This window comes from Fundulus heteroclitus, chromosome 3 (assembly GCF_011125445.2).
Source record: "Fundulus heteroclitus isolate FHET01 chromosome 3, MU-UCD_Fhet_4.1, whole genome shotgun sequence".
In the NCBI taxonomy this organism is placed as follows: Eukaryota; Metazoa; Chordata; class Actinopteri; order Cyprinodontiformes; family Fundulidae; genus Fundulus; species Fundulus heteroclitus.
The window spans coordinates 27,084,021-27,098,612 of NC_046363.1; the positions used below are offsets into that span (position 1 = coordinate 27,084,021).

At 41.6% G+C, this 14,592-nt stretch overlaps 2 protein-coding genes across 2 annotated transcripts; both read right to left on the reverse strand.

Moving 5' to 3' along the window:
• Positions 1-1,248: 1,248 nt before the first annotated feature.
• grwd1 (glutamate-rich WD repeat containing 1) lies at positions 1,249-10,059 on the reverse strand. Its single transcript, XM_036134838.1, has 7 exons — positions 9,793-10,059; positions 9,580-9,697; positions 7,334-7,496; positions 7,002-7,212; positions 4,339-4,484; positions 3,576-3,767; positions 1,249-1,784 (listed from the first exon to the last, which is right to left on the reverse strand). The coding sequence occupies exons 1-7, from the start codon at positions 10,022-10,024 to the stop codon at positions 1,476-1,478; spliced, it is 1,371 nt and encodes a 456-aa protein (XP_035990731.1). The 5' UTR covers positions 10,025-10,059; the 3' UTR covers positions 1,249-1,475.
• Positions 10,060-10,783: 724 nt separating this feature from the next.
• On the reverse strand, positions 10,784-14,328 carry zgc:174888 (uncharacterized protein LOC558116 homolog). The gene is made up of 5 exons (XM_012875185.3): positions 13,700-14,328; positions 13,261-13,367; positions 12,892-12,963; positions 12,364-12,510; positions 10,784-12,062 (listed from the first exon to the last, which is right to left on the reverse strand). Exons 1-5 carry the CDS (start codon positions 13,704-13,706, stop codon positions 11,712-11,714), a joined length of 684 nt encoding a protein of 227 aa, XP_012730639.2. The 5' UTR covers positions 13,707-14,328; the 3' UTR covers positions 10,784-11,711.
• Positions 14,329-14,592: the final 264 nt, after the last annotated feature.

Genomic DNA, 14,592 nt, shown 5'->3' on the forward strand with positions numbered 1-14,592 from the left:
ATCATCTTATTTCAAGTGCAGGATGTCTAATTATCTTATATTAGGGGTCAAAGTACTCATTCCATTTGCAAATAATCTTATTTACCTGCTCAAATCAAGGACAAATACACTAACTTTAAAGAACATTTAACTTATTTTTAGATCTGTTTTTGCAGTGTACGGCCACCGGTTTTAGTCATGTTCCTAAAATTTCAACAAGAGAATGAGAAAGGGGAAAGGTTTATACAAGATTTTATTTCATTCTTCTATTTCACTCACGTATAGTAAGTTTTGTAAGATAGTGTTTTAGAATTAATGACGAAATTTGTTAAATCGAGTGGACAAACCGATAAACGTAAAAAAAAACAAAAAAAAAAACAAATACTAATAGTGCGCAGATTTCCCAAATTTTATTGTTCCATTCAGAAAAAAAAAAGGTATTTAACCTCAGTTTTCCTCAAGTTCAAAGGTTTCCTTTGCTACAAAGTCTGAAAACGAACACAATTTTTACTTTGACCATAAAAAAACGAGCTCATTCAGAATGTGTTCATCAAACCTCTGGGTCATGCTGATTTAGTGGCTCTAGACAAATTTTATTAAGAGCGAGGACGAAAATGGCTCCCTGTATTTGTAAAGGTAGCCGATTCCCATTAACAGGACAACCATTGGTTGTGTACCATGCAAATCTGACCTTCATGGAAGAGAAGCATGCAGAAAGCCTTTATTGAAAGAAAGCCACGAGAGATCCTGTTTGGCATGCAAGCCGCGCGGAATAAGGTGCTCTGGTCAGATGAGACCAAAGCTTAACTGTAAAGTGCCTTGAGATGACATGTTTCATGATTTGGCGCTATATAAATAAAATTTAATTGAACTATAAACTACAAGCAAAATGCTTTGTGTGGAGGAAAACTAACACTGCACATGGCCCTGAACACACCAAACCCACTGTAAAACACTGTGTTGGCAGCATCATGAGCTGGGAATTTATTGTTTTAGGAAGATATAAATAAATATGGAGCATTGACCGTAAACATACAGCGCTAAAGCGGAACGGTTTACATCACAAGTGATCTTTGTTCCTCACATTCACGTGTGCACTACTTTGTGTTGGTCCATCCACTAAGATCCCCAGTAAAATATTTAACTGCTAGATTATATTAGTCCCTGATGTTGCAGATTGATGACCAATTTCTTCTCTTAAATTACACATTTCTTTGCATGAAATTTCCTCTTTCTTCTAGAAGTAAAAACACAAAAAAATGAAGCAGCTTAGGTCAGAATTTAAACAGTTTATTGTAAGCATGCAACTGGAAATGCCTAAAATAGTTTGCACATCTGTAAAACATACAGAAAATTCATGTTGCGCCTTTCTAAGCCAATAAATGTCAGAAAGCAGAGTTATTACTTACACAGCCAGGTTATGTACATTATTACAAGCTCATTCCCTCTCATCGGACATTCATATACACATTTATGACTAAACACACACACACCCTCTACACAGATATAGTCCTGAACACGTTGAACCCTGACAGGGCCGTTGAGATCATCACGCCTGGCATCTGCGGGTGCCAGTGGATCTCCTTGATCTCCGACTGACCCTGGTGCAGGAACAGCAGCTGTGGGGGCAGGTCCTTCACCCCCTCCACTCTGGCGCCCACGTCACACGACTCCACGGAGAGGTCCCACTGGCTGACGACGTCGTCCGCCCCGGATGCGGCGAACACGCTGGAGTCCACGGGGCTCCACTCCACCGAGGTGATGGGGCCGCAGTGCTGCTTGAAGTTGGCCACCGGGCGACCCGTCTGCCGGCAGAAGAGGGAAGTTAACGAGCGGCGGCCATTTATACTTCCGTATTTGGCCATCTGTGTGTCAACTTTTTTCTGTGTGGCAGCGTTAATGATCCTATTCAACTCCAGGAACTAAAGCTCAGTGTTTTTGCCACATGGATTGAAAGGAGGGTTGGTAACAAGCAGTGTAATTATTGTTGTACTATTGCGTAACAACCATGAGATGTGGTTAGTTGAAGCCGGCCAAATAACAGGGCTACAGATAATCTGATGTTGTAACGTACAAACCTATAAACACTGTTTTCCATGTTGCAATGACAGGAATTTACCCAAGTCTCAGTGGGAATTATCTCACATGTACACAGGCATCTGAGTGAATTACAATATCATCAAAAAGGTAATTTATGTCAGTAATAAAAAAAAAAAAAAATCATCTAAGAAACAACATTCAGTTTATCTAAAACTGTAAATATTAAAACCAGTAAAAAAGAAGGACCCTTAATGCTGAAATATTATTCAATAGGTGGGGTGTGGGCTAGAAAATTATGAGCAAGACTGCTTTCTCATAATAAAGACTGTTGTACAGCAGACAGCCCTAGATAAAAGACCATTGCTTAAAGCTTTAAACCTGATGCACGTATATTTTGCGCGAAAACGAGACATGCGGACAGCTTCTGCAGCGTTCATGCTCTGTGCAGTAGCACTATTCTCCTAGACGGTAAAGGGCAGCGTTGCTCTCCTATGCCGAGTGTACTACACCCACTGAGCTATATTATACACTGGAGTGCTGATTTTGCCGAAAAACTGAAGTCACTGGCCGCCATCTTGCTACTCCCTACTCTCACAGAATCCCATAGGATTTGGCTGCAACAACAAACAGTTTTCTGGCTGTGTGAAAACGTTTCACAGGTAATTCTAGTCAGTGGATGTACTAACATTATCAACTACTAGGAAATTAGGTGCTGAAATATTTTACATGTTATTCATATTATATATATATATATATATATATATATATATATATATATATATATATATATATATATATATATATATATATATATATATATATATATATATATATATATATATATATATATATACATACACACACATATGTAAATATATGTTTTTATTTATAAATGTTAAACATATATATTTAAATGAATAAAATGCAAAATATTTCAGCACATGACTCTCAGTACTTGATAGTTTTAGAACATAACATAAAAGTATATGGCATTTGACATTTTTAAAGTTTTAAGCCCCCCCTGAACATGAGAAAATCCTTGTTATTCGATGCTGTAGCGCACATATTCCCTAGTTACTGGGGGGAAATAGGGAGTACCAATATGGCGGCGGGTGGCTTCAAAGCGACTCGTTCAAACAGACGGTGATTAGCACTACAGTGTATTATATAGCTCAGTGACTACACCCCACTATGGGTAGAAGTAGAAAACACAGTTTCCAACATTTAAGCCTCTTTCTCCCAGTAGTGACGCCGATTTCTTTCCTGGAATTGTTAATTAGTTTAACACGGTGATTTTGTTTGGGCCGAATCATTAAGATGTCTGTATTTATGAACATCCGTCAGAAGGAGCGCTTGGTCGTCCGCCGGTAGTAGGAAATTTTCCTAGTTGTGCGAAGCGTAAACTTTTGGCCACGTGGGGAGGGGCGTAATAGCCAAAATGACATAATATGGCTGCACAGACGTTTATTTTTGAAATAAATATACATTTCCACGATATACTAATTTACTGAGGGCAAGTACTCGTTGGCCTTTCCAGATGAACTGTTGGTTCCCACCTTGAACTGCCGCAGGTCCCACACCTTCAGGAGTCCATCATCGCCTCCTGAAAGCAGGAACGGCTCGCTCTTGTTCCAGCTGATGACGTTGACGTCCGACGAATGAGCCTCATTGGCTGAGAGCATCGAGTTGGGCGGGGCGCGGATATCCCAGATGCGAATGGACTGGTCAACAGAGCAGGATGCAAAAACCTAAAGGGAGAAGAAGAAAAAAAAAAAAACATTTAAAGTCTTTAGCTGAATAACTTTTTTAAACTATACTTCAAAACTGAATCATATCAAACATAAATCAGGTCCAAAACAAACCAAATGCAGTTTTTTTTTTCTCTCGCTTCTTTTCAAAGAAAGGCTTAAGCAAGCCACAATTTGCAAACTGCTCACTCCCAAACATCAAACAAGTGTTTGGATTGTTTCGATTTTAGCCGCAACTTTGTGTTGCGACATATTTTACAACTCTACAGGATGTTCCCTTGCAATAAATTCTCTTTCATTCACTGAATGATTTCCTACCATACAGCCAGATTTTTTTTCCCCTTTTTATTTCCTCACAACCAAACACCCGCAGAGCCAAGGAGGAGCCGGTGAGCTCAGTATGAGGTCATCGATGCATGACTGATAAAAGCATACCCGTAAGAGCCGCATCGTAAACTAAAGCTTTCACTTAGCTCGTGCGGGAGAAGGTGGAAGAGAAAAGACGATGAGCACAAGGACCCTCCACCTCTGCGGGTGTGACCAACAGTGTCTGAATGATTATGGAACATACCGTGGCTTCAGTGGGAGACCACTGCAGATCCTCCACAGACTTGCTGTGAGAGCTGAACGGTCTCTGGTCGATCTGCCACGACGTCCCGCCTTCCCGGGGCTCCCACACGTGGATGTTCTTTCTGCAGTCGCCGCTGACGAGACGACCTGGTGACGAGAATGCAGGCAAGCCCATCAAAGCTGTAGCCTTTACTTTCTTTTTAGATTATAATTTTATTATTGCTATGACCAACTACATAAACCATAATATATGGTTTGGTAACCTGTCTGTCCTAATGAAGGCCAAACTTACTTGCCTGACTCAAAGAGCTATGAAGTTGATGGGAGTCAAGCAGCACCCCTCACTTCAGACCATCTTCAATGAAACAATAACCAGACAGGCCCAGAAAAAAAATCATCTTAGATCCCACTCATGTTCTTTATTCAGAGTATCAGTTTATTCCATCAGGTCGACGTCTTAGAGTCCCTGCCTGTAGACTGAACCGCTATAAAAACTCACTTGTTCCGCTTTACATTAAAGCAATAAACAGCATTAAGCAGTAAATTGGGGAATAGGTAAGGGTATTCAACATTTAAACTAAACTAACATGCTCTTTTTATGTATTCATTATCTCTTATAACAGATTTTTAAAAAAGGGTTTTTTTATTAAAAAAAATTCTTTTATTCAAATTTTTTATTGTGAATGTAACGTAACATGCTTCTTTATGTATCTATTGTCTTATAATGGAATTTTTATAGCAGGGTTTTATGTGTGAATGCAGGACGATGTAGCAGCCAGAGTCTGTAACCCAAATCAAATTTCCTCTGGGACAATAAAGTTAATCAATCAATCAATCAATCTATCTATAAAATATGAGTCTTTAGGATACCGTATTTTTCAGACTACGGGGCGCACTGTGAATTAACGTGTCTATGTTGATCTTGGTCCACATAAAAAGTGCACTGGATTATAGGGTGCACTAAATATTCCTCCCAAGTGTGTAATATCACTCTGCCCCTTCCTGATAGAGAGAGCTATCCGTCTCTGTCAGGAGGACAGAGTAGCTGGAGTACACTGCCCTGTTTCTAACGTAATGCCAAAATAAACGTATCTTTTATATTGAACTAATTTATTTGGTCTACTCTGGGCGAAGGCTGCCTTACACAAATGCACTTCTAGTTTAGACATTACAGTCAGGCAGTCTTGTAGACAGCTCAGGGGTCCGATCATGTAGTGACACAGTGTACCGTAATGCTCAGAGTGTCCACTGTGCGGAGCGACTTCTTTGCTAACCTGTCGTACTTAGACAAAAACAGATTTCTGAGTCCATTGTACCACCTAAAAACGGTCAGTAAGCACAGCGGTAATCATATATAAGGCGCACCAGATTATAAGGCACGGCATCAATTTTTGAGAAAAATGTAAGGATTTTAAGTGCGCCTTATAATCTGGAAATCACGGTAAATATCCCTCCACCCTGTTGCATATTAGGTCACAATCACAAATATACTGAAATCTCACTTTCAAGAATTTGCTCCTCCGAACATTTAACACAAATCAACTAATTTATTTCAAATTAGTTTGAACCTGTCTAAACTATAATTAGGTGCCAAAATAATATTTTATCATATTTTTGAAGGTATTTACAAACAATACTTCTGCCTACTTTGGTAATAAGGACACATCTTCTATCCCATTCTGTTGATTAGATATTAAATTGATTCAAGACCAAATATTGCGAGACACGAACAAAAGAAAGTACAGTTCCTAAATTATACACCATTATAGAAAACTAACTGTAGGCTACCGAATTTACATTCCCAAAAGCTTCTAAGATTGACAGCTTGAGCTTTAACTGAAGGTTACCACTTTAATCAATGTCTATTTGTTACGTGCTGCAAGTGATACAAAGCAACAAAAATTACTATTTTGTATTGGACGGAAAAAGCGCACGAGGTCTGAAAAGTCAGCCCCCTTTTACTCTCATGCCCCAAAAATAAAATTCGGAGCAAAACCAACTGGCCTCAGAAGCTTTTGTGGGCGGTAAAGATCCAGCTCTTCTGTTTCTGGACTCAGGCGTTTATAGAGTATTGGGAAACAAACGGCATCATGAAGACCAAGGAACACAGCAGACTGGTTAGAGAAGAAGTTGTGGAGAAGTTTGAAGCAGATCTGGGTTTTAAAACAACATCCAAAGTTTTATAAACCTCACAGGACTGTTTAATCCATCTTCGGAAAGTAAAAAGACTACAGCACCAAGACATGGCCATTCACTTGTAGGGACAAGCTGAGCAAGCAGAGCATTAATCAGAGACTTATGATAACTCTGGAGGAGCTGCAGAGATCCTCAGCTCAGGTGAACTAATCAGCGAACAGGACAACCATCAGCCCTGCACTCCTCAGAACTGATTTTTATGGCAGGAGTGGAAAGAAAGTCATGGTGGAAAGCAAGTTAATTTGATTATTAGCTACTCTTAGGTTAATCGGGCTTCTCTGGAGAAGATCCGCTGTTCTATAAAGAAAGGAAGAAATACAAAAACCCATCTGGGGTCCTTTCCTAACCCTGTTTTTAAATCCTCGTCTTAACGATACCCCTGCTACACTATGAATTTCAGCCATTACACGGGAAATCCACGAGCAACTCGTGAGCACCGCCTATCAGCCGGAGTTAAGACTCACTCACCGGGGACTTTAGGCGACCAATCAATTGCGAAGCCTTCGGTCATGTGTCCCGAGAAACTGAACAGCGCCGTGGCTTCCTTCTGCTGCTGGACGAACGTAGCCATGGCAGCAGAACTGTGGACGGCCTCCATCTGAGGTCGAAGGTCGAATACCTCTACCTGTCCCTTGTCAGACCATACAGCAGCTAAAGAGAGCTCCCCGCACTGGGTCACCTGGAAATTCAAGAGATGAGGTATTAGTCAAATAAAAAAAAAAAAAAGTGCGGCCCAATTATGAGTTTATCTTATATATATATATATATATATATAATAAAAATAAATCAAAGACACATACTCTAACTCTGTTAATCCCCCCATAGTGAGGCATCATGGCCAGCTCCAGCTGCGGCTTCTTATCCTCTTCCTCCTCGTCTTCATCGCTCTCCTCGTCACTGCTCTCCTCCTCTTCGTTTTCCTTCTCTGTTCCGTGAAGATTGCGCATACGCATCACCAGAAGTCTGGACACATTTGCCAAAAAAAGTTTAATCAGGCGAGAGTTTGAGAGTGAAAGCATAAACACCCGTCACTTTCTAACGGACTCTTAATCTGTATTCAAGTTCTGACAGATTTTCTGTTAAATCCTGACCGACAGGTAAATCTTCAACCATGTCGCCAGTTGGCAAGCCCGCTGTTCACATGCGAAACAAAACTGCCATCTGCTCACTACAAAAAAAAAAAAAAAAAAATCTACTGTATCTAAGGACTGATCAGGGTGCAGCGTTGCTTTAAATCAGTCAGTCACTGATGCATCTCCTAGTAATAACATTGCACAATTAGAGGCCGGCCCAGGAGCAACAGACTTTTACTCAAGGCGTTGGTTCAAAGGGAGGAGGATGTTACTGAGGTTAAAATACACACAGACAGCTAATAATTAGATCACTTTTGAAGACAATGGGTTGGATTTGGATATAATTTCAGAATTACAGAGAAAATGTTCCATCTTGTTGCTTCAGGACTAAACAGATTTAGCATTTACAATTATCTTATGTATTTATATTCCTCATGTGTACCCCCCCCCCCCCCTGCACTTATCATAAAAATTACACTATTATGATTATTATGAAGCACAAAATACACAATATCTATCTGGTATGAAGTGATTACAGCCTTGACTTGCAAATTATTCATAAGATGAAAAAATGTATTTGTTTGTTATTGGTACTTTTTGGAGCAAAAACAATAGGGAATTGAATTCTCTGATTTTGGAGCATAACACATAGTGTGTATATTAAATGTAATATGTATGAGGTCTATCACATAAAATCCACTTTTTGGTTGCGTAGAACAATATATGAAAGAATTCAAGAGGCTAGAGGAAACAAGGTTCTGCAAAAAATGTTTTTTAAATAAACAGACTGCAGAAAAATGGCAAACATAAGATACAACAAGCTTCAGTAATCTGGTGAAAAGCTCATAGTGCACATTTCTGTCGATTTGAGGGGGAAAAAAACGGTTTAATGGATTTAGCTTCAAGCTGTCTGAGAACAGTGTAAACAAGTGGCTTGGAGTCTAAACTAAATATGCAATCAGTTGTGTGTGCGCGGCCTAATCCCCCAACCACTTCTGGTAACTCCATGTAAACACTTGATTTTTGTTGAACTAAACAGCGACAAGGGTTTTGCACTTCATTCAAATGGTATTAAAACAGAGAATCCTTTGCCATGTATCTGTCCCAACACAGGAACGAGGCTGTCTCGGATCAGCTGCTTCACATCAGTTGGCTGAAAATATGTGCAGATGTAACATTTCTGTTGTCTCTCAAGACTTTCCCCTTCCCACTCTTCCTTTCACAGGAAGAGAAAAAAAAAGTGTTAGGACAGATATTTTTTTCTCATTTAGTCATTTTACTGCAACACAACTCCCATTACTATGGCACAGATACTGGCAAGAATTATTCCTGCAATGAAACTAGGCTTCTAGTCCTTGTTTACAAACATCTTTATTTAGAGGCCATTTTTGTTGCTTGTGGTTAATGCAGAGAAAAGTCAAAATTGCAATTTTGGTTGAAATATATTGTAGGCAGAACGCAATCATTTCTACACAGAGTTTAGAAATGATTGACATATATATATATATATATATAAAAAGAACAAACAGTTATCTGACGTTAACTGTAAAAGAATACCAAAGAAATTCACAAAGAATGCCTTTCAAAGTTTTATTCTGAAAAAGTAAGGTCCTGCACACAATACTGGACATATCATAACAACAGTGAAGCATGGTAGTGGTAGCCTCATGGTGTGGGGATTATAAAAAGTACATGTCCCCCTACCCAGTTGCAGATATTATTTAAGTATGCCACTTTTCATAAATGTAAAGGATATAGTATTTTATCTTATTTTTTGCTGTTGTGGACTATTTCTCTCACCTGCTGCTGACACACATTAATTTCCCCATTGAGGGACAATAAAGGATTATTCCATTAAGCAACCTTTGATGTCCTTCTAACACCGATGTGCCAGAGTAATTTGAGCAAGTAAGTCTAAATCAATGTGAGATCACAGAAGCCAAAACCGTGTGCCTCTCTGTGCCTTTCTGTACCTGTTCTTCAGAGCTGTCTCAGCCTGAGTGCCCGCACACAGCAGCATGGACAGGGGGAACTGCTGCCTGCCCTCCCCGTCTCCATCCCTCACCACGTCGAAGCTCAGACAGGGGGCACCTGAACGACACCAGCAGCCAAGCCTTAAAAGCCTTTCAGATCACGGATGGAGCTCACACAGGTTCGACGTTTAGCTCGGCCGGGTCTGAACTTGCCTGTTTGGCACTCGTGGTACATGCGGTACGCCGAGCGGTCCATCTCCAGCTCCTCCCCGGGCCGGAGCGGCTCGATCCCGGGCACGTACACCTTCTTCTCCGCCTCTCCGTCGGCGCCTTCCTCGTCCATTTCTACCCCTTCGTCCTCCTCGTCGCTTCCCGCTTCCTCCATCTCTTCCATTTCGCCTTCTTCTTCTCCTCCGTGAAGCGCGTGTTCATCGGGCGCAGACATCTTGGCAGCGTACTTCCGGTCTGTGCAGCAGCCACGTGGTTTGAACGCCCTCCCCCATTCTTTTTTTCCCCCCTCCTTCTCCTACTCTGCCTCGGCCCCTCCGTCTCCCCCTTTCTCGCTTCCCACCCTGTTTACGGGAATTCAGCTGGCCTCTCCTGTGCTTAGCTCCCCGTTGCCAGGAAAGCGCTGGCATTCAAAGATTTCTCGAAAATAAAACGCCAGACATTGTTGTGCATCGATACCCTGACCTCTCCAGAAAGCCCCCCCTTCTCCCCCCCAGGTATATATATGTATGCATGCCCATTGCTGGGGTCCTCTGCATGCAGTGACCCACTCAGGACAAGCTCTTCCAGTGAATCACCATTATTCATATTTGGAGGAATTATAAAACCTCCTACTACCCTGACATTAGTAGCCCTGTCAAAGACTGGAAGTCAGGATTTATCCCAGAGTTCCAGACAGGCTGACGTCTTAAATATTTATGCACCCGACTGGAAAAGGTACAAAGAAGCAGACAGGCTCCATTAAAAAAGAAAAAAAAAGAAAAAGTGGTTCACAGTTTAAAATGTAAGTATTTTCATCTTAATCCGCCCAAATATGCGTTTTTTCTCTCCTTACAAAACATGACAAATTCAGAGTAAACAATGAACATGGGAAAACACGGCGCTTCAATGGCTACAGCCAGCGTACCCACTTCAAGGAGTGAGGACAGTGGTGCAGATTGCATGTCTGGATGTGTGTGCAAGCAGAGGCAAGTGCTAGCATAAAGATTGCACTTTAATTCCTCATATAGGTTCAGACAGAAGCCAGGTCGTGACAATGCATTCCTCCCCCCCGCCTGCAGCTTATCTTTGAATTTCCCTGCTTTCATCCGACTGGCAAGATGACTCCTAGGGACTTGTCCGTGTCATTCAAAAATAGCTGTCACAGTTCACCTCACATGAATACATACTGTAAATACGACATTCCAGGAGCATAATCAAAAGCATCTCAACAATAAAAAGGACCACCAAAGCGTCTTGCGTGAACAAAAGGTAACTCACAGAATACGTTGTTCAAATGAAGCAAATATAAAGAAATCAAAGCTGTTAAAGCTGTAAAATAAAGCGTACGAGGAGAAGCATTTTACTGTTTCAGGTTGTAACAGAGCAATGATCCGTGCAGCAACATTTACTATCTGATAAATGCCTTGGAGAGAAGATAAACTCACATTTTCAGTTCATTTACAAGAGCCTATGCACTCTTCCATCTTTGATGAACAACAAAAGAACCATAATAATAAATATAAGTTACTGAATAATTCTAATTTGAAACAAATGCTAACAATGCATATACCTAAAGGACTTTAATTTACATTTATGTACAGAAATAAACTCCCACAACATTCATTTGTAAACAGTGAGACAACCACAAAGAATGGCTTATGTGCACTGACTAGCTCAGTTTGGATCTCTTGTTAGCATGAAAAGCACAATTAGCTGGAGCTTGTGGCTTTTTTTTGTCCCCCAAGAGAGCGACTATAAGGTTTAACATACATATGATATAACAGAGCAAGGTTTTAGCTGACTTTTGGCATTTGACTCAGCCTGTGCATGTTGCTTCATTTTAGCAAAGCTTACTGCAACAAAACTCAAATTATTCAGTGCCAGATAAGATCTGCATTACTGTGCAATAAAACAAATCGCTGCTACCAGTAGATTCCAAACGACAAGAACAATAACAAGGGACTCCAGAAAGCTGCAGAGCAAGGCTGGGACAGAGCTCTTCCGCAGGACGACGGTGGTTTACTGTCTATTATTTTCCCAAGTCGGTTTTCCTTGCTGCTGATGGCTCGGGTGGTCAACAGCCTGACCCTCACTGGTCCGTAGTCCTTCCTTTCAGCAAAGGGCGGCAATGTGGGCGGCAGACAAGTTTTAATGGTAGGCGAGCAACCCACCTGGAGCCACCGAGCAAACAGTTCTGACGTTAGAATTAAGAGTTCTTCTGGGGAGGAGGACAACGTGGGGTACTGGTCGAAATCCGTCTCCTCCTGGAACCTCTGAGGTCAAGGAAATGATGCGGTTAGAGGTTTCAGGGTGATCAGAGAAACAAGTTGCCAAGCCATAAAAAACATTGACATTTATAGCTCCAACTGCATCTATTTATGCTTTATACATTATACATTACAATTTAACACATCAAAACAGAAACATATATGAGTTTTTTCTGTGCTAATCCAAAAAAAATGTTAAAACGAATCAAACAACCAGACTTCTATTCTGGAACCTTTTTTTGGACTGATCAGGATGACTGAGAATCTTCACCAACATTTTGTGCTAATAATAATAAAAAAACCCTACCCCTATATTTTCGTTCTGTCCGACAATTCTATCCAGTGTCTGCTTCAGCTCAAAGATGAAGGTGTAGTTGAGATGCTGGTCCCAGAGGTTGGTGAGGAGCGTGTGCCAGGACTGTACAAGGACCACTGCTGCAGAGAACACGCAACACTGCAGGGAGACCTCAGAGTTAGCGATCACCACAAGAACCACATCAATGGCACACAGCTGCAAGTGAAACTAGAGAGCAGATGCTGTAGCAATTGGTTAAAAAAAACATTTATTTTTTTATTAGACTTAAGATCTGTAAATGAGTGGGGGAACAGGGTAATGATTATCCAGGTTATAAATTCCAAGACGTGTAAGACCTGTAAATGATTAGAGGATAAGAGTAATAAATATCTAGGTTATGAAGTTAAAGACTGTGGCAAAAGAGGCAATTTACTGCAATAAGAAGAGGGGAAAAAACAACAAATGCAAGAGCATAAAACGCACAAGCGGTTTGACATGTGAGACCTATGCTCCCTCTGTTTACCTGATAAGAAAACTCACCGGCTCAGTTTCACACAGCATGCTTCGGGTGTAGTGGTGCACTACACGATAATCTTTAGGGAATACAGACCGCTGAAGGAGAGGGATTGAAAGCAAAGATCAGGAAAGATTTGCATTTTTTTGTTAAGATGGATCATATCAAACCTGCAACGTGACAGCAACAAAGGATGCAAACGCAAAAGCATCGTTCAGCGTGATCTCCCCGCCTGATCTGACTACCTTACTTTGAATAACAACCTGACGACAAAACTTAAATGTCACCCCTTCACATCGTTTCCTCATGCCTGTGCATAACAAATCTGTAACTTTTACAAAACGTAAAACAAACACACACACAATAAAAAAAAACAAAAAAAAAAAAAAACTTACAAATCCAGTTGGATTAGAATCGATTGTAGCCTTTATGTTCCCAACGCCTTTCAGGTCAAAGTCGCATGCGCCACATTGGACAATAAATAGCAGCAGCAAGAGTAGACCTGTTTGACACATGAGTGAGGATGGAAAAAAGAGCAGATGACATTCAGATTATAGGTGGAAACTTTCTGCGGTTTCTCACTTCTACGAGAGAAACGTTTCAACATATCCTGCCATTTAGCCGTTTCGGAGGAAAACAGACGAAAAATACTCTGAGCCGCGGTTTTGTCTCCTCCGACTCGCATGACACAAGCGCGGCAGAGATTGTAGCGACTGCATGCGGTGACGGTCTGGGGCAATACCTGCATACGCGTGCGTAAGAGTCCGCTCTACAGGCGCTAAAAGTGCGCACTTTAAAAAATAAAAAGCAGCGGTAGGATTGCTTCTTTCTCACCTGGCATTTTATCTCTCCAGGAATGGACACTTCTCCATGTCTCTTGGTGGCAGCAATCGCCCCTTCAGCCGTGTCACTCTGTGAAAGGCAAAGTTTCCTTCTCTGTGGCTTGTTGAGGTCTCTGACGGATCACGCTTGTGCCTTTTCTCTCACTCGGCGCGCGATGTTCAGTCCCCGCTGCTCACATCCCTCAGTGCATTCTCTTCTTTTGGTTTCCTCTGGTACTTTCCAATACTTGGCCCATTAATTACCACACGCCATCACCCTCTTTCACTTTGGAGTCTCCCCACTAATCCCCGGAGTGAGCTGCAGCCTTCTTTCGTTTTCAAAGCTTCTTTTTTTTTTCTTCTTGCTGTTTCCCCTCCTCTTTTTTTTTTTTTTTTTTTTCCCTGTCTGGAATTTTCCTGAATTTTAAGCGCTCCTGGGTTCCTTAAAAAAAAAAACTGGTCAATGGATGAAGCGGCAGAGACGCGGGCCCCCCGCTCCTCAGCCTCTGGTCACTCCTTGTGTTCTCCACTCAGACACAGGCGCAGCTCAAAGTGAAAGTGCTACGTTGGATTGCCTGCCTGTTCCCTTTAAGTCCCGGCCCCTCCCAAGCCACACGTTTTACCTCACTATTGACTGACCCGGCTCCCCCCCCCCCCCCCCCACCCCCTGCTCCCCACATTCCCTGACACCCTCACCCCCCCTTCCAAACAGGGGCCAAGGAGCCTTAGTCATGCAGTTGGAGCGTATGTTTCTCATTTGGAGTCTCCCCCGCACCTCTGCGCCTGCAGATCTGCTCGTCTCTATCCCCTCAGAGTCGGTATCATCCTGATTAATCGTCACATGGGCCGCTTTTGGTTTCTGCTTCAAATAAAACAGAGAACCACATTCCTTGTCGATCTGACAAG